This window comes from Hydra vulgaris, chromosome 06, assembly GCF_038396675.1.
Source record: "Hydra vulgaris chromosome 06, alternate assembly HydraT2T_AEP".
NCBI classification, from domain to species: Eukaryota; Metazoa; Cnidaria; class Hydrozoa; order Anthoathecata; family Hydridae; genus Hydra; species Hydra vulgaris.
Genome location: NC_088925.1, coordinates 39,977,501 through 40,005,000, shown reverse-complemented (window position 1 = coordinate 40,005,000; position 27,500 = coordinate 39,977,501). Strand labels below are relative to the sequence as shown.

Sequence of the window (27,500 nt, the reverse complement as noted above, 5' to 3'; positions counted from 1 at the left end):
ATTTTATTCCTGATCAAGTCAAAGAAGTACACATGTTCAGCGATAATGCCACTTCTCAGTTCAAAAACAAAAGCATTATGGCTGCAATGGTTGTGTTTGAAAAACGTTTTCATAAAAAATTCTTCTGGCATTTCTTTGCAGCAATGCACGGGAAAGGAGTGGTTGACGGAATAGGAGCTACTGTTAAGCGAATCGCAGCCCTGAGAGTTAAAACTAGTCAATACGAAATCAGGTTAGCAGCAGATTTTGCGTTAGCATTACAAGATTTGCAAATATCTGTAATTCACATGTCAGAAAACGATACAAGACAACAAAAAAATGAACTTGGATTCAGTTCAATATTAAGTTATTCAAGAAAAAAGAAAGGTATATCAAAATCACATTATTTTTATGTTCAGAATGATAACGTTGTTCCGATGCTATTTTCACCTGAGTATAATTAAAATTTATTACAAAATAACAAAACTTTATAAAATGATTTTAATTTTTGTGATTTGTCTTTTTGTTTCGTCACTGAACGTTGCGTTACTGAACTGATAGTTTTTTTTCTGTAAAATAAAACGATATGAAAACTTTATTGTTTGTGGCTTTTTTTATGACTACCTTATTGCCAAATGAATAAATTACAAAAAAAAAATCTAATAAGTCAAGCAAGAATTGAAATTTCAGCGAAAACTCCATTTAAAAGTATGCTGATAAAAAAACACTTTTTTCCGCGTTGAGTCACTGAACTCATATTTTAATTTTTGCTATGTAGCAATGTTATATTAATACAATTGTGTTTAGTTTATATTATAAAATTTTAATTCAAGATTGATTTAGAGTAATAAAAAATTATTTTTGAGTTATAGAAAAATTTTTAAAAAAAAAAAATCTCTCCGCATGAAGCGTCACTGAACTATGGAATTGGCCATATATATATATATATATATATATATATATATATATATATATATATATATATATATATATATATATATATATATATATATATATATATATATATATATATATATATATATATTATATATATATATATATATATATATATATATATATATATATATATATATATATGAAGACCTCAGTGGAAAAACCGGCATTGTCACATTTAAAAAGTATTGAGAAAGTATTTATTGATCATTAATAAAAGTCTTTATTTAAAGCAAATGAAACTAAGCAATTTAAAAAATTTTCATAATAATTATTTTATTTAAAATTTATTCAAAAACAAAACATTTTGTAATTTTTTATACAAAAATTTTTTTTTCTTTGCTTTAAATAAAGACATTTATTAATGATCAACAAATACTTTCTCAATACTTTTTAAATGTGACAACGCCGGTTTTTCCACTGAGGTCTTCATATATATATATATATATATATATATATATATATATATATATATATATATATATATATATATATATATATATATATATATATATATATATATATATATATATATATATATATATATCTTCATATATATATATATATATATATATATATATATATATATATATATATATATATATATATATATATATATATATATATATATATATATATATATATATATATATCTTCATATACATATATATATATATATATATATATATATATATATATATATATATATATATATATACATATATATATATATATATAAAAACATATATATATGCAAATATATATATATATATACAAACATATATATATATATACAAACATATATATATATATACAAATATATATATATATATATACAAATACATATATATATATATATATATATATATATATATATATATATATATATATTTGAATATATATATATATATATATATATATATATATATATATATATATATATATATATATATATATATTAAGGTGGTTTTAAAAACAACTTTTTCTAAAAATGACTGCTGGCACCCCCTGAATATGTTGTATATAATTTAAAAAATGCTAGATTTAAGAAATTTTTGAATAAAAAATATTTTAAGGGGTTGCTACTGACTGACCCTCGAACATTATATAGGTCCCTAATATTATTAAAAAAAAAGTTTTTCAAAAATATGTCATGTTGGGTCTCAAACGAAGCAAAATCATATACAAATTTCAAAAATAATATTCATTTTATAAAAAAACATAGATAAAAAAAATTATAATTAAAAAATCTTGTTAAATTCCCTATTTTTCCTTTTTAGTTAAAAAACGTAACTTTTTGTTTACTAAAATCTAAAATAAAAATTTAATTATAATAAAAATTTAAATATATAATATATATATATATATATATATATATATATATATATATATATATATATATATATATATATATATATATATATATATATATATATATATAGTTATATATATATATATATATATATATATATATATATATATATATATATATATATATATATATATATATATATATATATATATATATATATATATATTATATATATATATATATATATATATATATATATACAAATATATATACAGGGGCTATTCTAGAATAATAATTTGAATAGTGGTACTATCATGCCAATCCATGCAATAAGGATACATGGATGGAGATTTTGCCAAATAAAGGCATTATTTTTCAACAAAAAAAAAAACAATATTTGCCAAGAAAAAAAACCCATTACTTTAGCATAGCAAAAGCGATGCTTTAACTTTCTAGCCAAAGTATTAAAGTTGTTCGTGATGGACAACACACTCCTTAATTTCTGACGTAACACAAAGTTTAATCATTGATCTTGTGTTGTCCCTCATTTATATTAATGATCTTTCTGGTAATCTTACCTCAGTCAGATCAGGTTATCCTGCTACTGGTAACATGTAACCCAGTACAATCTGCTTCATGTCCTGCTGCCTTGTAGGATACGCCTTTTTAGGCAAAGGCTAGGAGATGCCAACTCCGATTTAAAACACCCCCTGCCTTGGGGCTCTTGGTTGAGTAAAGGCTAGAGATGGTGTCTCGATAAAAATACTCATCTTGGGCAGATGTTAAATGCATCCAGCTACTGTCTTGTAGAAGGCCGCCTAGGCAAAGACTTAAGGGGTAAACAGATTCTATCTGTTGACCAGCCTCGCACCCCTTCTTCATCTATTAGGCTGGCGCAGATGTATTTTTAATACATTGTTTCCAGTTTAGGATGTTGAATGCTGGATCTTCTTGACTCAATGCATGGATTTTGCTTGTGTCTCTGTTTTTATGACTAGGCAACTCATTCTATTATCTCCTAATGAGGGTACAGCTCTAAAACTCAGTTTTATGGTTCTGAGGCCGGCTGGTAGTCAGGATTCCGAACTATGTGGTAGCTCTCAGAGAGGCTGATTCCATCAACAGCTAAAAAATATCAAAGTATTAACAGTGCCATGTTGCGCATGGGTGGTGTCCCTGTTTGTACTTTTGATGTGCATTGCGGAGGCCACATTTGGAGCCCTTTGTTACGGCTTAAGGTTTATTAGTAGTAATGAGGCAATTGCTTGGGCTATTAAACGGTGTTCTGAGTACTATCTATACTTTGAGTCAAGTTCTTCATCAAATTTAAAAATGAATAAAGTACCAAAAACTATAAAACACAAAAACCATCATCATCACCAAGTTCTCTAAACCTATCATTCACTAATATTGGTGGTCTTCGAAGTAACTTTTCTTCTGTTGAGTCTTATCTCTTGCAAAGTTCACCAGACCTACTTGCTCTTTGTGAGACTAATTTGAGTTCGACTGTCTCATCTTGTGATCTTAGTGTTGATGGTTATCTTCCTCTAATTCGTAAAGACTCCAATAGTCACATGCTTGGCCTCGGCATTTACATTCGTAAGAATTCACCCATTTGCCATGAAACTAGGTTTGAATCTACAGACTATTCTTTCATGTGCTTTCGTTTAGCACCACTTCACTCTATTGCCTTTCTCTTTGTTCTATATCGCTCTCCTTCATCTCAAGACTGCACTCTTTTTGACATTATTTCTGATCATATTGACCAAGACCTCTCTCTTTATCCATCAGCTAATATAGTTGTTGTCGGTGACTTTAATGCTCACCACTCTGAATGGCTTGGCTCTAGTGTAAGTGACTCTGCAGGCATTAAAGCCCACAACTTTTGCCTTTCTCAATCCTTAACTCAAATGGTCAACTTTCCAACTCGCTTTCCTGACAACCCGAATCAACTACCTTCTCTACTCGACTTATGTCTTGTTTCTGATCCTAGTCAGTGCTCAGTTTCTCCACATTCACCTTTAGGTGCTTCTGATCACAGTTTGATCTCTCTAAAACTAATATCTCATTCTTCTTCATCACCTGAATTCCCCTATTATCGAACCTCTTACAACTACAGTAAAGCTGACTGGGACTCTTTCCGTGATTTTCTTCGTGATGGCCCTTGCGTATCTTTTGTCTTCCTGTTGACAAATGTGCTTCTTACATAACTTCGTGGATTCAGGCTAGCATGGAATCTTTTGTTCCCTCTCAACGATTCCAAGCCTCACTCTCCTCCATGGTTTTCCTCACACCGTGCTGCTGCGATTGCCAATCGAAACCGTTACTTACATATTTATCAGCAAAACAATTCTCCAGAAAACAGACGTCTGTTTATTACTGCTAGAAACAATTGTAAAAAGGTTTTATCTAACGCCAAAACCCGCTATCCTCAGGTCATGAAATCTCGTATCTTATCTCAAAAATTAGGCTCTCGTGACCTCTGGAGAATCTTTAATAATATCAATAACAAGGGCAAATCTTTAATTCCACCTCTCTTGTATGGTTCAGACTTTGTCACCTCACCTAAAGACAAAGCCGAATTGTTTGCTAAAAACTTTTCATCAAAATCATCTCTTGATTCCACTAGTTGCGTTCTACCTGATATTGCCAGCAAACAGGTTGATCCATTGCTTGACATTCATATCACTCTAGCTTCTGTATCTAAAGTGATTTCCTGCTTAGACTCTTCTACAGCTTGTGGCCCGAACAACATACCTGTTATTGTCTTGCAGAAGCGTTCTCCGGAGCTATTGTCTATACTCTCAAAACTATTCAACAAGTGCTTATCCGAGTCTTGTTTTCCAGCCTGCTGGAAAGCGGCATCTGTTATCCCTATCTTCAAAAATTCTGGAGAGCAATCTGATTCGTCTAACTACCGTCCCATAAGTCTTCTTCCTATCTTAAGCAAGGTTTTTGAATCTTTAATTAACAAACACTTAATTTCTCATCTTGAATCTAATAACTTACTTTCTGACCATCAATATGGATTTCGATCTTCTAGTTCTACAGCTGATTTGCTAACAGTAATAAATGACAGGTTTTATCGTGCATTAGATGAAGGTGGAGAGGTTAAGGCCATCGCTCTTGACATTTCAAAAGCTTTTGATAAAGTTTGGCATGCTGGTCTTCTCTATAAGCTTTCTTCTTATGGTGTATCCGGCAACACCTTTAAGATCATTGAATCCTTCCTTCCCAATCGTAGGATAAAAGTTGTCCTAGATGGACAACACTCTTCTTCTTATTCTGTAACTTCAGGGGTTCCTCAAGGTTCTATCCTTGGCCCTATACTCTTTTTAATTTACATTAACGATCTTCCAGATATTCTCACATCTAAGGTGGCATTGTTCGCTGATGATACTACCATTTATTCTTGTCGTGATAAGAAACCAACACCCTCTGATTGCTTGGAGGGGGCATTTGAGCTTGAAAAGGATCTCACTTCTGCTACAGCATGGGGCTCACAGTGGCTGGTGAACTTTAATTCAGATAAAACTCAATTTTTTTCAGCCAATCGTTATCGCAATAGTTTAGATCTTCCTATATTTATGAACGGTGATGTACTCGATGTGTCACCTACTCTTCATCTTCTAGGATTAACTCATACTTCCAATCTTTCTTGGAAACCATATATCAAATCAGTTGCAAAGTTAGCATCTGCTAAGGTTGCATCTCTTTATCGAGCTCGTCACTTTCTTACTTTGGATTCTATTCTCTATCTCTATAAATCTCAAATCTGGCCTCGTATGGAATACTGTTGCCATATCTGGGGCCATATCTTCTAATGATGCCCTTTCCCTTTTAGACAAGGTGCAAAAATGCATTGTAAACATAGTTGGAGCTGCTCTTGCAGCCAACCTCCAACCATTATCACATCGTCGTAATGTTGCTTCTCTTTCTCTTTTCTACAAATACTATAATGGGCACTGCTCTAAAGAGCTCTCTTGTGCCATCTACTAAAATTCATTCTCATGTTACTCGTCATTCAATTAAGTCTCATCCTTTTTCTGTGACTGTTCCTAAGTGCTCCAAAAACGCTTATTTGTCTAGTTTTTTTCCTCGAACATTAGTTCTTTGGAATTCGATTCCTTCATCTTGCTTTCCTGATTCATATAATTTGCAATCTTTTAAGTCGTCTGTCAATCATTATCTTGCTCTACAATCTTTATCTTTTCTCTTTCAGTAACTTCCAACTTTAATTAGTGGCTGCTTGCAGCCTTGTTGGAAGCGAAGATGTTTAAAAAAAAAAAAAAAAGGTGGATTTTTTGCTATTACACAGCTATATACAACCTTAACAAAAATTTAAGGTTGAATTATTATCAAAATCATATTTTAATAATAATTCTTCTTTTTGGGAAGGGTTTGCACAAATATATATATATATATATATATATATATATATATATATATATATATATATATATATATATATATATATATATATATATATATATATATATATATATATATATATATATATATATATATATATATATATATATATATATATGTAGTAGAATACAAGAATTTATAAAAAACAAACTTGACAAAGGTAATATAATTTTTACTTTACAATTTATAATATTAACTTTACATAAACTTATTTGTAAAATATCTTAATATATAATTTCTATCTTTTAAAAATAAAAATTATTAAAAAAATGCACTTTTAAAGTCTAAAAAAAAACAAACAAAATACTAACTTTAAAAATAAATAAATTTATAGTCAAAAAAATTCAAAAAGAAAACCTTAAAAATTTATTTTCTGCAATAATTGCATTCAAGTAGCTTGTTATAATGCCATCGTTGAGGGCAAGACGTAACCAAGCCTAAAAATTAAAAATCCAAATACTTAAAACAGTTTCTTCTGACTTGTTGTAAACACATTTGTTTAAAATAAATAGTAAAATTAATTTAAACTTAACAGGACATGATAACATGTTGACAAAAAAATAAGGGAAACTGTGCTTTAGTAACTTTTTATCAAAAAAAATGTTGAATATTGCTGCATTAAAACACTATTTTTTTAAATTAAAACAAAAATTTTAAGTAGCTATATTTATTTAAACTAAATTAAAAACATCAATTTATATATATTAAATTAGAAACATAAATTTATATAAATTAAATTTATATACATTTTCTATTAAGTTTAAATACATTTGTAATTTTCTTGTATCTAGTGTAAATTAAAACTAAATTTTTTCTTAGTAAGCTTTGAAAGTAACATCAGAAAACACAGAAAATGACAACTAACAGTTTCTACTTCATTTTGATTTAAATATTTTTCTGAATCTGCTTCAAAGAATTGATTTCGAAAAAATCATTCTATAATTTTTATATTCTATTTGCAAATAAAATTTCTTTTTTTTTAAATTCTTCTAATTTTAGTAAACAACTTTTTTCAAGTTATGTCCCATATATAGATGAGGCATTAATTTAAAATTAATTAATTAAAAACAATATATTCTATGTAATAATACTTAAAATTTATGATCTTTTATAATCTTACCTTAAGGTTTGCAAAAACAGCTTTTTTTAAAAACTAAGTAATTTTCATTTTCAAATAATGTCTACTAACAAATAACTATGTTTAGGAACCATTGTTTAGTCAGGAATTCCATGTAAAGATAGAACAAAATATTTTGTCCATGTCTGCCATGATATTTAAAGCTTCACATTAAAAAATAATTTAATATTTTGATGGTCATTTTTTTTTGTTTTAATGTTAGTTAACCAGGTAGTGGTTCATCATTTTCTATTATAAAAAAAAATTGTGAAATTCATTGTTTAGTTTAAAAAATTAAAATTTTATAACTTGTTTACTGCACTCTTCATACAATAACATTTGTCTCTCCAGTTTAAAGAACAGTTTTTTGTATCCAAAGGCTATTATAGGAAAATAATTTGGGCAACAGTACCCTTCTGACATTGTAAAACTTTCTGCTAAAAAATGCCCAAAAAACAACAACTTGTTTACTTGTAACTCGCTTTAAAATTATGAATAATTGCGTTTAAAGATAGCGAATTTTTAAATTTTAAAGATTTAAAGTTACAACTTACAGAAAAAAGTTTATTTTCTAATAAAATGTCTGTCCAACCTTGTCCCTTTGAAAACTATTAAGTTAATAGAAGACTTCTTTTTTATCATTACTTTTTTATTTCTGTTATTGTTGCAAGTAGCAAATTCAAAGGATAGTTGATCTGTTTTCTTGTTCCAAGGAAGCTCAAATATTTTTGTTGATTTTGCATCTGTGTTGCTTTCCAATTTGTTTATATTGCCATGCCATTTATGCAGCTGCAATCCAACTTCTGTTAAAGTTTTTGTTGATTTTTTTTTAAACCTGATAAGCTCTGCTTCTATGTCTTCACATGCTCATTGTTTGTCAACATAAGTATTTTCTTTCAAAGCGAACACTGTTTTTGTATAAACATCCTTGTATTTTTATAATATGCTTTTAAAACATATTATCAAACTTAGGAATTAGAATTTGAACATACTTTCCCATGGTTATCTCATTATATATTAGCTAGTTGAGATCAAAATATATATATATATATATATGCAACCCTTGGAATTAAGAAAAAATGAGGTTGGCAATAAATTGCCGACCTTAAACTGTTAGAGGTCAGCATCAGATCAGCAAAAAAATTTAACACAAAGGGGTTACCATAAAACATAGAACTGAGATCGACAATTTTTGTTGACCTCAAACACTTTTAGGTTGGCAGTTAGGTCAACATTGCCAAATGCTGACTCTAATTCCAAAGGGTGTATATGGTAGGCATATGACTTGTCTAAATTTTATGCTTAAATGAATGCAAAAAAATTGATTTTTTATAACTTTCAACCTTCATTTTCATCCAAAGCTTTTAGTAGCCTTTTTTTTTAGGCATTTTCAAATGAAGACTTTGGTAGCTTATAACTTTTTTTTTTATAATTACAAATCTTCATCTAGTTAAGTGCCTAAAAATGTCAAGTATTTTGTGATAAGGGGAAGGGAGATGGTCAAAAAGCTTTACAAAAAGCGTGACATAATTTATGAACAGCCCTTTGTTGCAAAATCCAAAAATTATTAAATAAATTATGGAATTGCTATTTTTAATCTGATAGTTAAAAAAAACAATTTTGTTAAATCTTATGCTTCAATTTTGAAAACGAAAAATTGAAACGAAAAACTTTTTTTTAAGAAGTTTTGTTTCTCTTCATATCCTTTTTGACTTTATTAATAATAATAAAAATAACAATTACAATAACTTAATAAAAAATTTGTTAAGTTTTATATTCAAGTTATAAAGTTATTTTTCAACTTGAATAAACATATCACAATATCGCAAAGTGAATCACATATTATCAAGAACTATTAAGTGAGTTAGTAACTACTAGTATTGCTGTTGCATGGCAACCTTAAGGTACACACATAAAAAATAAAATAATATTACTCGACATAGACCAACATCAGTTTTCACAACCAGCTGTTGAAGTTGAGTAAGAACATCCTTGTGAGTAACTTTTTTCAATAGCTCCCAGAATGACTGCAGAAAAAAAATGACTTACTTGGAATTAAATGTTTACATTAGCATATGAAAAATTATAACACAAAAATTTTGATATCAAATGAAATTACTTATACAGTAATATTTAAAAATGTGTTTTAAATGAAAGAAATACACACACAAAAAATATTTAAGACCAACACAATGTGTTTTTACATAACAAATAAAAATAATATATGACATAAATTAACTCCATAAGATAATATATAACATAAATTAGCACCATAAAACACCATAATCTCAGTTGTATATTTCCAAAAAGATATCTATAGAGTCCCATTAGCACAAGATGTGTTTAAGACGTTTAAAATACATATTAATGTATTGCTATATGTTTTAGACATCTTAAACACATTTTGTGTCCACATTGTAAGAACAGTGGACCTGGATATTTAAGTATGCGAGTGATCATTACTTTGTAATATTCTACAAGAGGCTAAGTAGCATACCTAGTGACTTAAAATGTTTGAGATAATTTTAATAGAAATTTCTAATGATTACTTATTTTTAATGAAGACATTGGTTCAACACTTCTTCACTTCACAAGCCTGTCAATAACGTTGTGATTATGATAGTGTGTATTTAGCAAAGGTTGCGCAGATTATACAGTAAACCATATATATATATATATATATATATATATGCTTCCTGATGATCCTACTGATGGAGAAACATGATGTTGAAAAAAGTTAGATAAGTGCTTTTACTAATTTATTATTGCTATGTTCTTTAAGAACATTGAGCACTCTATTTGTAGAATACACTGACATAATTTATATATATATATATATATATGTGTGTGTGTGTGTGTGTGTGTGTGTGTGTGTGTGTGTGTGTGTGTGTGTGTGTGTGTAGGGAAGAACTTGCACACTTGATCCGTAAGCACCTTTGATCCTATAGCATTATCTCCATACTTACATAACTTATTAAAGAGGGCTGATAACCAGTGTGTTATAAATATCGAATCTTCAAAATTAATTGTGTTTTGGTTAGAGAATAGACCGCTATTAAATTTATTTCTAACGAGTTTGATTTTGACAACAAAAAGTAATTTTTTTACTTTTACAAGGAACCTCGCATCTTTAATATTTTTCTTGAGTTAAATAAATTTGCTTATGTCATTTTGTAACTAAACTATTCATCTTTTGTATGGCTGCTTTTGGTAAGCTATAGAAGCATCTAATATGACAAAAATATAATTTTTGTAAAAATCGAGCGGGTTATCACCCTTGATCCTAATGCGTTTATGCACCTTTAATCCTATGATCAAAAGTGCATACATACACACACACAAAATGTTTAACCAATAATGTAACATGTACAATATGTCATACTGTTTTTAAATATTTTTTTTTCTTCAAAATATAGCCTCAAAATGAAAATTTTATACTATTTTGTGTTTTTCTTTGTCCTCCAAATGCTTTTATATAATATAATTGTATTCATATATATATATATATATATATATATATATATATATATATATATATATATATATATATATATATATATATATATATATATATATATATATGTGCGGTAGTGGTTTAGTGGTAGAGCGCTCGCTTCATAAGCAAGAGGTTCCGAGTTTGATTCCCACCACACCCCTGGTAGTACCGCACTCAACTTGTTTCTCCGCGCAGCGACCTTGTTGGTCAAGGTTTGTGTTTCGGAGTTATAGAGTTGGGAGAGGGTTATAACCACAAGTAGCCTCCTCATCTGTAGTGGCCTTCTTGGTCTTGGGAAATTACAAAAAATATATATATATATATAAATAAATATATCTGTATATATATGTATGTATGTATGTATATATATATATATATATATATATATATATATATATATATATATATATATATATATATATATATATATATATATATATATATATATATATATATATATATATAAATTATGTCAGTGTATTCTACAAATAGATTTCTACAAGAACATTGAGAGTGCTCGATGTTCTTAAAGAACATTGAGCACTCTCAATGTTCTTTAAGAACATTGAGAGTGCATGTATATATGTGTGTGTTTGTTAATAAAGAAGATAATAAGTAAAAATCTTTATAAATGTTCATTCAAAAATTAGGATTATAGCAAAGCTATATATAAATGTTTCATCTTTTTACAGTTAAATATGTATATCATAAAAAAAGAAAAACCGATAGACCACCTAGAGGTAAAGTTAATGAAAATGAAATGTGAGCAGGTGTTAATGCAGTTCTTAACGGTGGTACAGTTTATCGTGTATCTAAAGAGAGGGGAATCAATTTAATGACACTTAAGAGATATGTAAGGAAATGTCAAATAAATCCACACACAGTCTGCAAACCTAACTTCATTACCATGCAAATCTTTACCAACGAAGAAGAAATATCTTTATTAGACTATCTTTTAAGGGCTTCAAAACTTCACTATGGATTGTCAACCAAAACAACACAAAAACTTGCCTATGAATTTGCAATGACTCTTTTTTAGCGCATTCCTAAACCATGGAAAAGTTTACAAATTGCTGGGAAACAGTGGTTTTATGTTACATAGAAATGAGTTATCTTTATGAAATCCAGAAGCTACTAGTATGGTACGAGCAACTGCTTTTAATCGTCATTCAGTCGGAGAATTTTTCACCAATCTAAAAGATGTTCGTCTGCGACACAAGTTTCAGCCACAAAACATATATAATGTTGATGAGACAGGTCTCACAACTGTTCAAAAACCAGTTAAAGTAATTGCTGAAAAAGGAGATAAACAAGTTGGAAGGATGACTTCCATTGTTTATCTCCTTTTTCATCATTAACATTGGTAACAGTTTGTTGTACAGTTAATGCAATAGGAAACTCAATCCCTCCATTTTTTATTTTTCCAAGAGTTCATTTCAAATGAAGTATGATAAATGGTGACCCACCTGGATGTGTTGGGGTTGCAAACCGATCTGGTTGGATGAATGTTACAACGTTTTTAGAGTGGATTAAACTTTTTATTCAAAATGCGAAATGTTCACCAGCTAATCCAGTGCTTTTACTTCTTGACAACCATGAGAGCCGTGTTTCAATTGTGTGTTTAGATTTAGCATTAGATCAGTCAGTTTATGGGCCACTGAAACATTATTACAATGCAGCCTGTGATGATTGGGTTGTATCTAATCCAAGACCAATGACCATATATGATATAGCTGCAGTTGTAAGGAAAGCTTATGCACAAGCTTTTACTTTGTCTAACATTTCTGCAGGATTTGCTGTGGCAGGAATTGAACCCTTTAATCCTAACATATTTTCTGATAATGAGTTTTTGGCTTCATATGTAACAGACTGTCCAGAACCTATTACTGCTAACCCATTTCCAGGTGTTGTTGATCCAGTTTCTACTATTGTTCATGCCCCAGCTTTAAATCAATCATTGATGTCAAGTCTGTCATCAGGTTCAGCTTGTAGTGTATTCAGCTTATATCTGACCCTGGAAGTCAACAATCCAGTGTTTCTATTAATATCTCTCATGAAGCAAGTCTAGAAAAAATTAGGCCATTTCCAAAAGCTGGATCAAGGAAGTCCATTGAAGGACATAAGTATCAGCATACCCGAATACTCACAGACACTCCTGTTCAAAATGAACTAAATAGGCTTCACAAAATGAAAAAAGTCTCAGTCAAAAAAGAAAAACATGAAACGCAAAATAGGATCTTCATGACAAGGAAAAGAAAACTTGATCTTGAAAGTAATGAAAAAAAAAACGTTGAGTCTCAGTAAAAAATAACATTTTTTTTGTTAATTTTTTCTTCTTTTAAGAAAGATAAATTTGTAGTAAAATTAATAATAACTTTATTGGTATTTATTATAGACATAGTTTTGATGACTTAAAAATAATTCTTACACATTTATAGTATAAATTTATCAAGTATACACACATAGATCAAGTATACACACATAGAATCAAGGGTGCACATAGGTAGGATCAAGGGAGCATACTGGTATGCACCCATGATCCCAATTGAGCGTTCTTAGTTTTTATAATTTTAAATCTACTTAAAATATTCTGGTAAAAAAATGATTATTGAATTATAATAAGGTTTAAAATTTGTATTATCTACTGTTACTTTAGAGATCGAAACGAAAACATATATTCAGTAAATTGGCTTGATAGATTTTTAGGACCATGGGTGCATATTCTCCCCAATAGACAAATATAAATTTTTCAACATATTCGCTTCCAACAAGGCTGCAAGCAACCACTGTTAGAGTTTTAGTGTTGGAAGTTACTGGAAGAGAAAAGAAGTTTATAGAGTAAGAAAATAATTGACAGACGACTTAAAAGATTGCAAATTATATGAATTAGGAAAGAAAGATGAAGGAAGGGAATTCCAAAGAACTGATGTTTGAGGAAAAAAACTTGACAAATAAATTGACAAAACTTGACATTTTTGGAGCACTTAGTCACAGAAAAAGGATGAGACTTAATTGAATGACGAGTAACATGAGAATGAATTTTAGTAGATGGCACAAGAGCTAGCTCTATAGAGCAGTACCCTTTATAGTATTTGTAGAAAAGAGAAGCAACATTATGACGATGTGATAATGGTTGGAGGTTGGCTGCAAAAGCAGGTTCAACTATGTTTATAATGTGGTTTTGCACCCTGTCTAAAAGAAAAAGGGAATCATTGGAAGATCCGCCCCAGATATGGCAACAGTATTCCATACTAGGATGGATTTGAGATTTATAGAGATAAAAAATTGAATCCAGAGTAAGAAAGTGTTGAGCACGATAATGAGATGCAACTTTAGCAGATGCTAACTTTACAATGGACTTGATATATGGCTTGCAAAAGAGGTCGGAAGTAAGAATTAATCTTAGAAGATGAAGGGTAGATGACTTGTCAAGTACTTTACCGTTCATAAATATAGGAAGATCTAAATTATTGCGATAACAATTGGCTAGAAAAATGGGGTTTTATCTGAGTTAAAATTCACCATCCACAGTGAGCGCCATGTTGTAGCAGAAGTGAGATTCTTTTCAAGCTCAAATTTTTTTTTTTTTTTAACATCTTTGCTTCCAACAAGGCTGCAAGCAACCACTATTAGAGTTGGAAGTTACTGGAAGAGAAAAGATAAAGATTGTAGAGCAAGATAACAATCGACAGAGTAAAATCTTTTAAGTTGTCTAACTTAAAAGATTGCAAATTATATGAATCAGGAAAACAAGATGAAGGAAGCGAATTCCAAAGAACTGATGTTCGAGGAAAAAAACTAGACAAGTAAGAGCTTTTGGAGCATTTAGGAACAGTCACAGAAAAAGGATGAGACTTGATTGAATGACAAGTAACACAAAAATGAATTTAAAAATGCCCCCCTCCAAGCAATCAGAGAGTGTTGGCTTCTTATCAAGACAAGAATAAATGTATCATCAGCGAACGATGCGACCTTAGATATGAAAATATCCGGAAGATCATTAATATAAATTAAAAAGAGTATAGAGCCAAATATAGAACCATGAGGAACCCCTGAAGTTACAAGATATGAAGAAGAGTGCTGTCCATCAAGGACAACTTTTATACTATGATTGGAAAGGAAGGATTCAATAATCTTAAAGAGGTAACCTGATACAATGTAAGTAGAAAACTTATGGAGAAGATCAGCATGCAAAATTCGATCAAAAGCTTTAGAAATGTCAACAGTAATAGCCTTAATCTCCCCACCACTATCTAATGCATGATAAAACCTATAGGTTATTGTTAGCAAATCAGCTGTAGAACAAGAAGATCGAAATCCATATTGATGATCAGAAAGTAAGTTATCAGATTCAAGATTAGAGATTAAGTGTTTATTAATTAAAGATTCAAAAACCTTGTTTATGATAGGAAGAAGACTAATAGGACAGTAGTCAGATGAGCTAGATTGCTCTCCAGAATTTTTAAAAATATGGATAACAGTTGCTACTTTCCAGCATGCTGGAAAACAAGACTTCAATAAGCACTTGTTAAATAGTTTTGAAAGTATAGACAACAGCTCCAAAGAACACTTTTGCATAACTACAACAGGTGTGTTGTCTGGACCACAAGCTGTAGAAGAGTTTAAGCAGGAAATCACTATAGATACAAAAGCTCAAGTGATATGAATGTCAAGCGATGGATCAACTTGCTTGTCAGCTATATGAGGCAGAACATAACTAGTAGAATCAAGAGAAGATGTTGATGAAAAGTTCTTAGCAAATAATTCAGCTTTGTCTTTAGGTGAGGTGACAAAATCTGAAACATACAAGAGAGGTGGAATAACAGATTTGCCTTTCTGTTAATACCTGACCTGAGAATACCAGGCTTTGGCATTAGACAAAACCTTTTTACAATGGTTTCTAGCAATAGTAAACAGGCATCTGTTTTCTGGAGAATTGTTTTGTTGATAGATATGGAAGTAATGGTTTCGATTGGAAATTGCAGCACCACAATGTGAGGAAAACCATGGAGAAGAGAAAAACTTGACTTGGAACCGCCAAAAGGGAATAAAAGATTCCATGCCAGCCTGAATCCAAGAAGTTATGTAAGAAGCACATTTGTCAGCAGGAAGACGAAAGATTTTTACCCAAGGGCCATCACGAAGAAAATCACGGAAAGTCGAAGTCAGCTTTAAGGTAGTTGTAAGAGGTACGATGATAGGAGGATTCTGATGATGAAGAAGAATGAGATAATAGTTCTAGAGAGATCAAACCGTGATCAGAAGCACCTAAGGGTGAATGAGGAGAAACTGAGCACTGACTAAGATCAGAAACAAGACATAAGTCGAATAGAGAAGGTAAATGATTCGAGTTGTCTGGAAAGCGAATTGAAAAGTTGATTATTTGAGTTACAAATTGAGAAAGGCAAAAGTTGTGGGCCTTAACGCCTGCAGAGTCACTGACGCAAAGCCGTTCAGTGTAATGAGCATTAAAGTCACCAACAACAACGATATTGGCTGATGGATAAAGAGAGAGGGCTCAGTCAATTTGATCAGAAATAACATCAAAAAAAGTGCAGCCTTAAGATGAAGGAGAGCGATATAGAAAAACGATTGAGTGAAGTGGTGCTAAACAAAAGCACATAAAAGAATAGTCGGTGGATTTAACCTACCTATGCGCTAAACCTAGTTTCCCGACAAATGGGTGAATTCTTGTAAATATAAAAGCAACATGCAATGCAAAGCAACAAAGCAACAATGCACACCAAAAGTGCGAACAGAGACAACATCCATGCGAAGCATGGCACTGTTAGTACTCTGATATTTTACAGCTGTTGATAGAATCAGCCTCTCTGAGAGCTACCACAGAGTTCAGTAAAACCTGACTACCAGAACCTTAAAACTGAGTTTTAGAGCCATACCCTCATTAGGAGATAAAAGAATGAGTTGCCTTGTCATAAAAACAGAGACACAAGCTAAACCCATGCATTGAGTCAAGAAGATCCAGCATTCGACATCCTAAACTGGAAACAATGTATTATAAATACATCTGCAACATCTGGCAACACTGAAGTTCTTTTATTAGCATCCCATACTAAATATTGTCAATATGTACAGGAGGTTTTCTGTTTCTGCACATCATGTTTCTTACACTATCAGACATACAACTTGTATTTTAGTTTGCTGGATGACAGTGTTCAACCTTTGACTTTCACTGCGTAAAGGAAAGAATAATTAACAGTTTGATTATTGGAGTTCAATTAAGAAAATCAAGCTTATTCTGTTTATCTTTGTCAGGTCTCTGTGTACTTCTCATTTAGACCTATACTTTGATAGTTTGACAAAACTGGTACCATAGTTTTTTCAAACTCAGTAGAAAGAATTTGTTCAAAATGGTTTTATTATGTTATTTTGTTATCAGTAGAAAGAATTTGTTCAAGATGGTTTTGACTTTACGGACAACTTGTCCATATTGAGAACTTGGCTATTGCAATCTAATAAAAGCAAACGCTTGAAATAAACTTAAAATCAAAATGATTTATTTTCCAGATTATACATTAATTGCCAAATAGTGGTAAACATTTTTTGAAAACTTTGGAAATTTTTGAGCATGAAAGTCAGTTATATCCTTTTGAAACTTTTGGAAACTTTTTGAGAAAGAAAGTCAGTCATATCCCCTATCAATCTCTTATTTTAAGCTGTTCGTTTTAGAGCTGTCTGATTTAAAATATCCTCAAACTCTTGTGCCTTTGAAAATCTTAAACCGTGCTCTCACAAAAAGACACTCGCCTCATTTTACATGCATACCATGCTGCAAAAGTTGGTTACAAAATTATTGCAATACAAATATTAGATACAGATGTTTTCTTTTTATAGCAATACCCGTTGTATCAGTTTCAGCTGTGGATTGCATGTGGACTATCAAGCATTTCCATTATATTGACTTATATTGACATTGTTTTAAACCATTAAAATCAAAAGCATAACCAGCTTTCCATGCATATACTAGTAGAGATACAATCTAAGCTTTTTGAAAGATAAAAATACTGTATGGTTTACCTGGTCCTTTTTTGATGATGTAACTGATGTTTTTTTTGGTACTTTCTGCAGCTTATAATTTAAAAACAGGTAAAATAATGCTGCTGCAAGAAACTTTTGTTATTATATTGTATGATCAAATGGCTATGTTAACAAATGTAAATACTGTTTAGAAGTATTTTTTTACTCAAAAGAACTGGCAGATTGGCAACATTCCACACGTGATTTAATAATGCTTCATGTGAAATGTACAGTGTATTGGTGTATGTTTGGAGTCAAATGTTGATAGTATCGAGATCTTTACCTAGCCTAAGTCACTAAGGTTAAAAGCTAGAAGAAAGTAACTGTTATCATTTAAGCATCTCTGGCGCTGTTAGAGCATTTGTTTTAGAAGCAAGAGACACTGTAAATGTTCTTTGGAGCTGTGAAGTACCAATAAATAAAATGCAGCAACATTTTATTTTAACAAACTTTTAAAACACAGCCCAGTTGTAAATGGAGGATGGGTGATTATAATAATTTGTTTACAAAATCTCTATTAATTGATAACAAGTTTTTTGAGTCATATATTATCATGTAATATGTGCTTTTCTTGTATTTTCACCAGGCAAAAATGTATAATCCAAGATGGCAGCAGTCACTCATATAATAGCCACTAACATTATGATTTTTGCACCCAGGGTCATTTTTCGGTAAGCAAACAATATACAATTTATATGATTCCCTAAGATTTCGGTGATTAGTTGAACAGTTTAAAACTTATAAAGTTTCAATAAATCCAAATTAATGATAACCATTATTTATGGTTATGCCACGCTTTGCAACCAAAGATCTCAAAGTGATCAGCATAATTTTTTGAATGATTAGTGAAATAATTATGCTTTTATCCACTTGTATAAAATTTCAGTAATTTTTAATGCTATTCTCCTGCATTAATGTGTGTGTGTGTGTGTGTGTGTGTGTGTGTGTGTGTGTGTGTGTGTGTGTGTGTGTGTGTGTGTGTGTGTGGTGTAAAAAGAGTCTATATACATATATATATATATATAAATATATATAAATATATATATATATACATATATATATATATATATATATATATATATATATATATATATATATATATATATATATATATATACATATATATATATATTACTTGTAATTTACATTAGGCATCATGTTTTCTTTTCCTATTTTATCCATGGTTTGATCAACAGGTTTTTAAATTTCATTTTAATCAATAAAGCAACAAGATTTTTTTCAATAGTTTGTTGTTGTTTACATATTTTATTTGAATTATTATTTTAGATAATTAAACAGAAAAATAGGCAGATATAAAAAATAAAAAAACAGGTAGATAAAATTAGTTACCAAAATCAAAACTTTAAAGTATTTTTTTTTTAATCTACTAATGTTAAATTTTTATTGGACGCTGTAGAAATTGCCAATTTAAGAAAGTACATACTTAAAATACAGAAATCCAATGTTTTTAGGTACAAAAAAATGTTTAAACCTGTATCCTTTTTTTTTCAACTTTTTTTAACAATGATAGTTTCACACTTGTGTGTTTGAGACAGATTTCCCTTATGTTATTTTTTTATGTAGGTAAGATAGTATGAAAGAGAAATTATGAAACAGTTGAAATATTTTTTTGAGGTAATACTATTAGGAAGACTGCTGCAATCAAACTGAGCTTTTCAGTATTTTATATCATTTTTTTTTTTTTGTAAGGTTGCCTTCACATTGACTAAAAACTCCTCTTGCTCTTGCTTGTAAAAAAAAACAGTATATAAAAGCTTTAATAAATTTTTACACTATAAAAATTATAGCTTTTGTTCAGAAAAATAATTTTGTTCCTTGTAAATAAAAAATGTTTAAAAAAATGAAAAAAATCTAATTTAAAAAAATTTAGTACAAAAACTTACAATAGATCGTGTGTCCTCATTATTAATACTTTCAAATGACTCAAAAGAAATCTATAAAATATTTTTGTATCTATAAAAAGTATTTAAAGTAAAAGTATTTAACTATTATATAATTTGTGTGTTGCTTATATATATATATAAATGTATGCTATGTTTGCAAGAAAAATTTTAAATAATTACTCATTTAAATCAGGAAAATTTATTAAATAAAAAATCTGAATTAATTTCTAAATGTAGGCACAACAATAAATACCTCCTAAAAAATTATAAAAACAAATGACGAAATTAAATTATCCCTATTCCAAAGAAATTTATTTAATATTTACTACAATAGGTAAAAAAATTATAGGTAGAGCTGTGTTTTAAATTTTATATATTTTGTATGGAGAAATATGTGCAATAGGTGAAAGAATTATTTAATATAAATATCACACTTTTAAGCTGTTCGCATTTTACTCGTATTTTTATTAAAATAAAATTTTTCACACATTTAACCCTTTTTAATTTACTTTTTATTTTTATTTTTAGCATCCTCTTCATCCTGTAAAAATGGTGAGGTTATGCTTTATACTTTGATTAAATAAAACTGCAAATATTTATAACTTTTATTATATTCTTCTATTTGTAATTTTAGAGTTGTTAACATTTGAGCAGTACAGAATGTATTGCTGCCAATACCCAGGGTCTCTTTTGGAGAGGTCATTCAATAAGTGGTTTAGTAATGGTGGTATAGATGAGCCCTCCTTCATATGGAGGGCTCATCCATACCTGGTGTTGGGAGACACCAAAGAAAAAACAGCAACCAAAAGGTTGTAAATGTCTTCTATCAGTGAAGATATTTATAACTTTTTTGTTGCTGCTTTTTCTTCGGTGACTTATTTTATTCTTTTTTAATTTGTAATTTTTTTTTTTAACTTGTAATTTTTTTTTAATAATATATTATGTTGTATATTTGATTTGTTTTGGTCTTTTTCAGTTTAAATTTTATTTGTTTTTCACCAATTAAACTTAAATATAGTTAAATTGATTCATTACCCAATTATCATAATATAATGATGCTACATTCTATTGTTAAAAATAATTAATTGGTAGTTTAATTTATTGAAAACACTGTTTTTAAAATTTACTATAAGCCAAGACAATATATTTAGCTATATAAATGCAATTTATTTATATCTCAATTTGATTTTTTATCTTTAATGTTTATAGTTTGACTCCTTGAAGCATTTGTTATTTTGCTTTTTAATTAAAATATTTTAAAAATATTGTGATGTCTTTTAAAATAAACTAAAGTTTACTAAAAGCCAACATGAAATAACGTCAGAAAACAACACCGACAAGCTGCATCATGACAGCAACTTAAGTATGACAACAGGCTATCTAAAAGCAGGTAAATTGTTTTCCAGTTTGTTTGTTTTCTTTTATGTCTACTTACCTTTTACAATTTTTATTTTAGGTTTGTCATATGAGGCATTAATGCAATATAAAAGATCAAAGTTTACATATTTTTTTCAATTTGTTATACACATGTTTGATTGTAAATTAAATTTTTTTTTGTTTCAAACGTATTTGTACTAAATTGCTTAGTTATTTTTAATAAATTTATTTAGTTGTGTGCATTTAACATTTTAAAGACAGTTTTTTTTTTAAAGAAAAATGTCTTTAAAAAATTAATAAAAAATTCTTCAAAAAATTAATAACTCCTGTATAATTAACGTTCACTTATTATTATTTAATTATCATTCAATCTTATTAATTAATTAAAGTTTATTTTATAAAAAATATAACAAGAATTAAGCTTTAGTTTTTTGTCACTTTAAAGCAATATGAAGTGTTATTATTTTGTGTCAGTAACTAAAAACGTATTGTGTTAAACTTAGTAATGTCGAAGAAAATGGCTCTGCCTTACATAGCGATATGACCTATGCCAGTTGTAAATTATTCAAATAATGTTAACTAATAGGTAAATTATTTTACCTCCTCATACTTTTTATGTTAATTTAACATTAATAAGATGGTTTAATTTTTTCAATTTAAAGGCATTTTTCTAAAAGGGTATTAGTTAATGTTTTGCAACTTTGAATTGTGGAAAACAGCCATTATAAATTAATTATATAACAGACCGACCATAACCCGTATTACGGGTTGCTTTTTGCTTGTTTTAATTAATAGTCTCAATTAAGGTTAGGACTATTGTAATTGTAATGAAAACAATAACAGTAACAATAATTATTGTTATTGTATTAACTTAATTTAGAAACAATAACAATACTTGTGATTTACAACTATTGTAATTCTGTAATACAATAACAATAAATATTGTATTGCAATTCATCTTTATAAAACAATAACAATATCTGAAAAAAAAAAGCATTGTAATGACCCACTACAATAACAATAAATATTGTATTGTAATGCATCTTTGTAATACAATAACAATATATTGTTATTGTAATAAAAGACATTAACATTTTTATTTAAAAAGAATTATTATGTTTAACTGTTTGTGTTACAAAAGTTAATTTTCATATATATTTTAAGTTCCTTTGCAGCATTAAAATCAAGAGGAAAAAATAAAAGGGCTGAATAAAATAATTTATGAATGTTATTTTTCATAATAGTAAGGCTATCATCAGACAGGCAATATTTTGCGGCCATTTAGAGCTTAAAAATACATAACAAGATAGGTGATGCGAAATCTAAATATGTAAAAAATAAAATTTGCAATATATTGCAAATTCGTAAATAAAAAATAGCAAAAATAATAGTAAGTTCGTTAGAGATGAATATAAATACGTTAAAATACGTTAGCTTTTCTACTTTAATGTAAAGTAATACACTACAATAGTTATTGTAATTGTTTTCATCAAAACAATACAATAGTTATTGTAATTTTATTTCATTAAAACAATACAATACAATAGTTCTCAAATTTTATTGTATTGTTAGAAAAAAAACAATACAATACTTATTGTAATTGTTTTTCATCACAGCAATACAATACCAAAACAAAATTTTTTTATTGTTTCTGTAATATTACAATACAATATTATTGTTTTGTAATGTGTAATTTTATTTAATTTTTACAATTACAATTACAATAGTCCTAACCCTAGTCTTAAGCATAATGCATGAAGCATTGAGTAATAAGCTGCATCATTCCTGATAATCAAAATAGTAACAAAGAGTTCCTGTTGCCTCAACAATGCACATCAAAAGCACTATCAGGGACACTTTCTATGCGCAACATATCACTGTTAATATTATGATATTTTTCAGCTGTTGTGGAATCAGCTTCTCTGAAAGCTACCACAAAGTTCAGGAATCCTTACAACCAGCCAGCCAATTTAAGAACCATTAAATTAAGTTTTAAAGCTATACCCTCATTAGGATATAACAGGAAGAGTTACATAAACACTACTTAAATGCTCGGTGTAGCTAAGGCAATTTACAAATTATTCAAATTCTTTTATTTGAAATTAGTATGATTTATCAGCATATTATCTCCAAACGAGAGCTTTAGATGTTATAATTTTTTTTTGCTTTTGGTTTTTTTAATATATAAAGAAACTTTTGTTTTTTTATATAATTTTCACAACTTATTTACTACCCCTAATAGAGAATCTAAAGAACACCATTTTGGAGTCTTTAGACCACTTTTGCTCATCGGCGTTAACATGAATTTAGTTAAAATCTTTTGAAAAAATGCTTTAATTTACTGTAGATCCTAGTTGTTGTGTTTTTTTAATTATTCGGCCGAGAAGGTCACTACAGTCGAGAAGGCTACTTTTTTGCTTACAACCCTCTCTCAACTCTATAACTCCAAAACACGAACCTTGACAAACAAGACCGCTGCGCAGAGAAACAAGTTGAGCGCAGCACCACCAGGGACATGGTTGGGATCGAACTCGGAACTTCTCGCTTATGAGGCAAGCACTTAACCACTACACCACTACCACAGTTCTAATCAGTTCTGACATTTAATAACTATATATAGTTGTCAAAATACAATATTTCTATCAATTTTCACAAAAAATACTAGAATTCCGACCCCGAAAGAGCATATAATTAAGAAAAATTGCCAATAAACTATCAGAACAGATCATATTATTAAACTATGATGTTCATTTCACCTAAAAAGCATTTTTATTTCAAATATTTTTCAAACTTGAATGAGTGATAGCGATTTTAAGAAGATTTTTTTTAAAAAAAGAATCTTCGGCCTGGGTTTTTTTGCAACAAACATTTGCATTTTATGATACGCAAAATTTATCATTTTAATTTTTTTCGTCTTTTCATAATTCACAGACCTGATCATTTAACGGAAATATATCACAGTCAACAAAATATCATACAGACGCTATAATATTTTATAATATAATATTTTAATTGCCTTAACTACACCAAGTGGCACAAGCAACAACCCATGAGTAGAGCCATGAAGGTTCGCATTCATCATCTTTTTAACCCTAATTTCTACAAAATATTTAACAGAAACCTAATTTAGTTTAATGACATCAAATTTGTTATTAAATCACACAGCAAATCTTTTATGAAGATAAAAATTCACCTGTTATTGTATTAAAAAAATCTATTGTCTACTAAATAACCAATTTTTATCAACAACATTTGCTTAAAATCCGAATACAAAGATAAAGTATTAGAGGGTGTTATATTTCCAATGACTTTTTGATTGTGTTATTTGCATAATGAAACAAATATAAGATAAAAATCATATCAAGAGGTTGTCATTTTAAAAAAATAGCATTTTTTACACTTTTTTTGACTAAAAATATAAATATTTTTAATAAAATAACTTCATGTTATGTTACTTAATATTTGAATTAACTGTAATAAGATTTATTTAACATATGCCTTAAATGTAATGTTCAAATTTTTTGAAAAATTACATATTGCTTAGAGATCGCTGTATTATATAGTTTAAGTTTTTACTATATTTCTGGCTAAATAGTTGTTCTTATAAAATCAATGCTTAAAAGGAAGTTGCAGATTTGTATGTTGATTATATTTTTGAGCATAACTGATCACAAAAAATCATCACATTTATTGCAATGTTAAAACCATTTGCATTGCAATGATAAAATTTCATAAACTTACATAAACAAGTTTGTAAAAAATAAGGATATTATATCAATAAACCAAGTATGGAAAATAGAAAAGTAAAAAATATCAGATTTTATAATAAACTTTATGACATTTCATGATGGAAAGAGGATTAGAGATGTTATGAAATTCAGAAGAAAAACACCACCAATAGAATTGAACTAGGAATTTTAAAATGTTTTGAGCACGAAGAAGCAAAAATTTAAAATTCAAAAACTAAGCAAAATTTTTAGGAAAAGCACAACAAAAGATTAAAAACTGAGTGACTTTGAAGTCTGTGAATTACTTGATAGTGCTGATAAAGAAGATCAAAAGGATAATGAATTTACTCCTTTACCTTCAAAGAAAAAGAAATTGTTTTTAACAAATTCACTTAAGTATCAACAGTCATCAGAATAATCAGAATTACAGCACCTGTGATAAACTGATGTGGTTTATTAGTTTGTTAACAACTGTACATCATCAAAGACAATATGAATGCAAGAAAACTTTAGTGGACAGCTATGCAGAAAATTTAAAATTCATATACTCAAGCCTTCCCAGCAAATTCTTGTGGTTTTTATCTTGTTTGACCACACTTGAGTATTTTATTTTAGACAACATGGTCACGACCATTTGCAAGTTTTTTTATATTATGCGTTACTGAAAAAACAAAGTTTCAAAAACAAAAAAAGCAAAACTAACAAAAAATTAATTATTTAAATAATTTGTGTTCTGTTTTTATTTCTAATTCTTTACAGTGGTTGTTTTTTTCAGCAACAAAATTGGATAAGACAAAACTAAAAAAAAATAGTTTCAAGTCAACATTAAAAATATGATTTTCCTATATTAAAAAAAATTTCCTATATTTTATTTTATTTTTTTTAAAAGAAAAAAGCTAAAATATAAATGACTATCTGTTTGTAAAATATATTTGTATAATTTTAATATAACAAGTATATAGTCCCTATATGAAAATGCCAATGTAATGCATGTGTATACTCTTATTGTACAACTTTTTTTGTTATATAAATACATTTATTTTTGTGATAAGAATGCGCACGTTTAGCTTATTTGGATAAGGTGATTATCTTTTTATACAAAAACAGTACACAAATTATTTAAATTATTTTTATTTTTTCTATTTAAATTTATATTAATTTCCTATTTGTTAGTTTTGCATTCTTTGTTTTTAAAACTTAACAACGCCAAATGTAAAAAAAACTTGCAAACAGCTGTGACTAAGTTGTCTAAAATAAAATACTAAAGCGTGCGCATAAAAGACAAAAAACTGCATACATTTTTTGGGAAGACTTGTATATTTGTTATTTTACCTTTATTTAATAAAAAACTTTTTTATACCCCTAGATCAAAAAAATATTTATTTAGGAAAACAACATTTTGCACACGGAATTTGTCAATTTTTTTTTTTTATCTATAATCAATCATAAATTGCTCTAGATGAATCCACAAGACTGGACATTTTTTAAAGATAATTGAACAGCTAGAGACTTTTTATACAACTAAAGGTAACAAATGATTGCACTTTGAGAGGCATCAAGCAACTTCTACGAGCACAAAATGAAGAACTTCTTTTGCAAGTTGTTAAACAACACAGAAAACAAAATCTATTTTAAAATTACAACTTCGTAATGCTTTACAGCTTAAGAAAATTTAGTGGCCTCCTAGAACTTTAATCACATTTAGTAGAGTCAACTTAAGTCATAGAACTTAAATCATACTTTTAGTCATTACAATATAAACAAATAGACCACAGGCCGTCTAACTGTATTGTTCAGTTTTGTAATTCAGTCATGAGTTCTAACCATTTATGAATTATTTGGCGTTTAAAGGTATAATAAATTGATGGTTAAAATAATCTTATGGTGTGTTTCAATTCCTTTATGCTGTTTTTTATTTTCTAGTCAATTTAATGCTTGTGTATTTTAAAGAGGACCATTAATAAAAACATAAAATGTGAAAACTGTTAAAAATTGTGTTCCAAAAATTACACATCAACAATGTTTTTGAATTTCATGAAAAAAATGTCAGTAGAATGCTAAACTTTGTATCGGCTAGTTAATTTAAGTCATTAAATCATTGGTCAGATATTTAAGTCAAATTAAATCATTGGTGTATTGAATTAGTTTACACAAAAAATTTATG

At 28.6% G+C, this 27,500-nt stretch overlaps 1 protein-coding gene across 2 annotated transcripts in view; it reads right to left on the bottom strand.

The window, feature by feature from the left end:
- Nucleotides 1-27,500, bottom strand: part of LOC100213973 (uncharacterized) — a 104,953-nt gene that overhangs the window by 44,801 nt on the left and 32,652 nt on the right. For both annotated transcript variants that reach the window (XM_065800128.1, XM_065800129.1), the window contains exons 5-7: nt 20,232-20,282; nt 9,728-9,820; nt 7,034-7,113 (exon numbers count right to left, since the gene is read on the bottom strand). In XM_065800128.1, the coding sequence (XP_065656200.1) occupies nt 7,034-7,113; nt 9,728-9,820; nt 20,232-20,282 (224 nt within the window). The remainder of the gene's footprint in view (nt 1-7,033; nt 7,114-9,727; nt 9,821-20,231; nt 20,283-27,500) is intronic.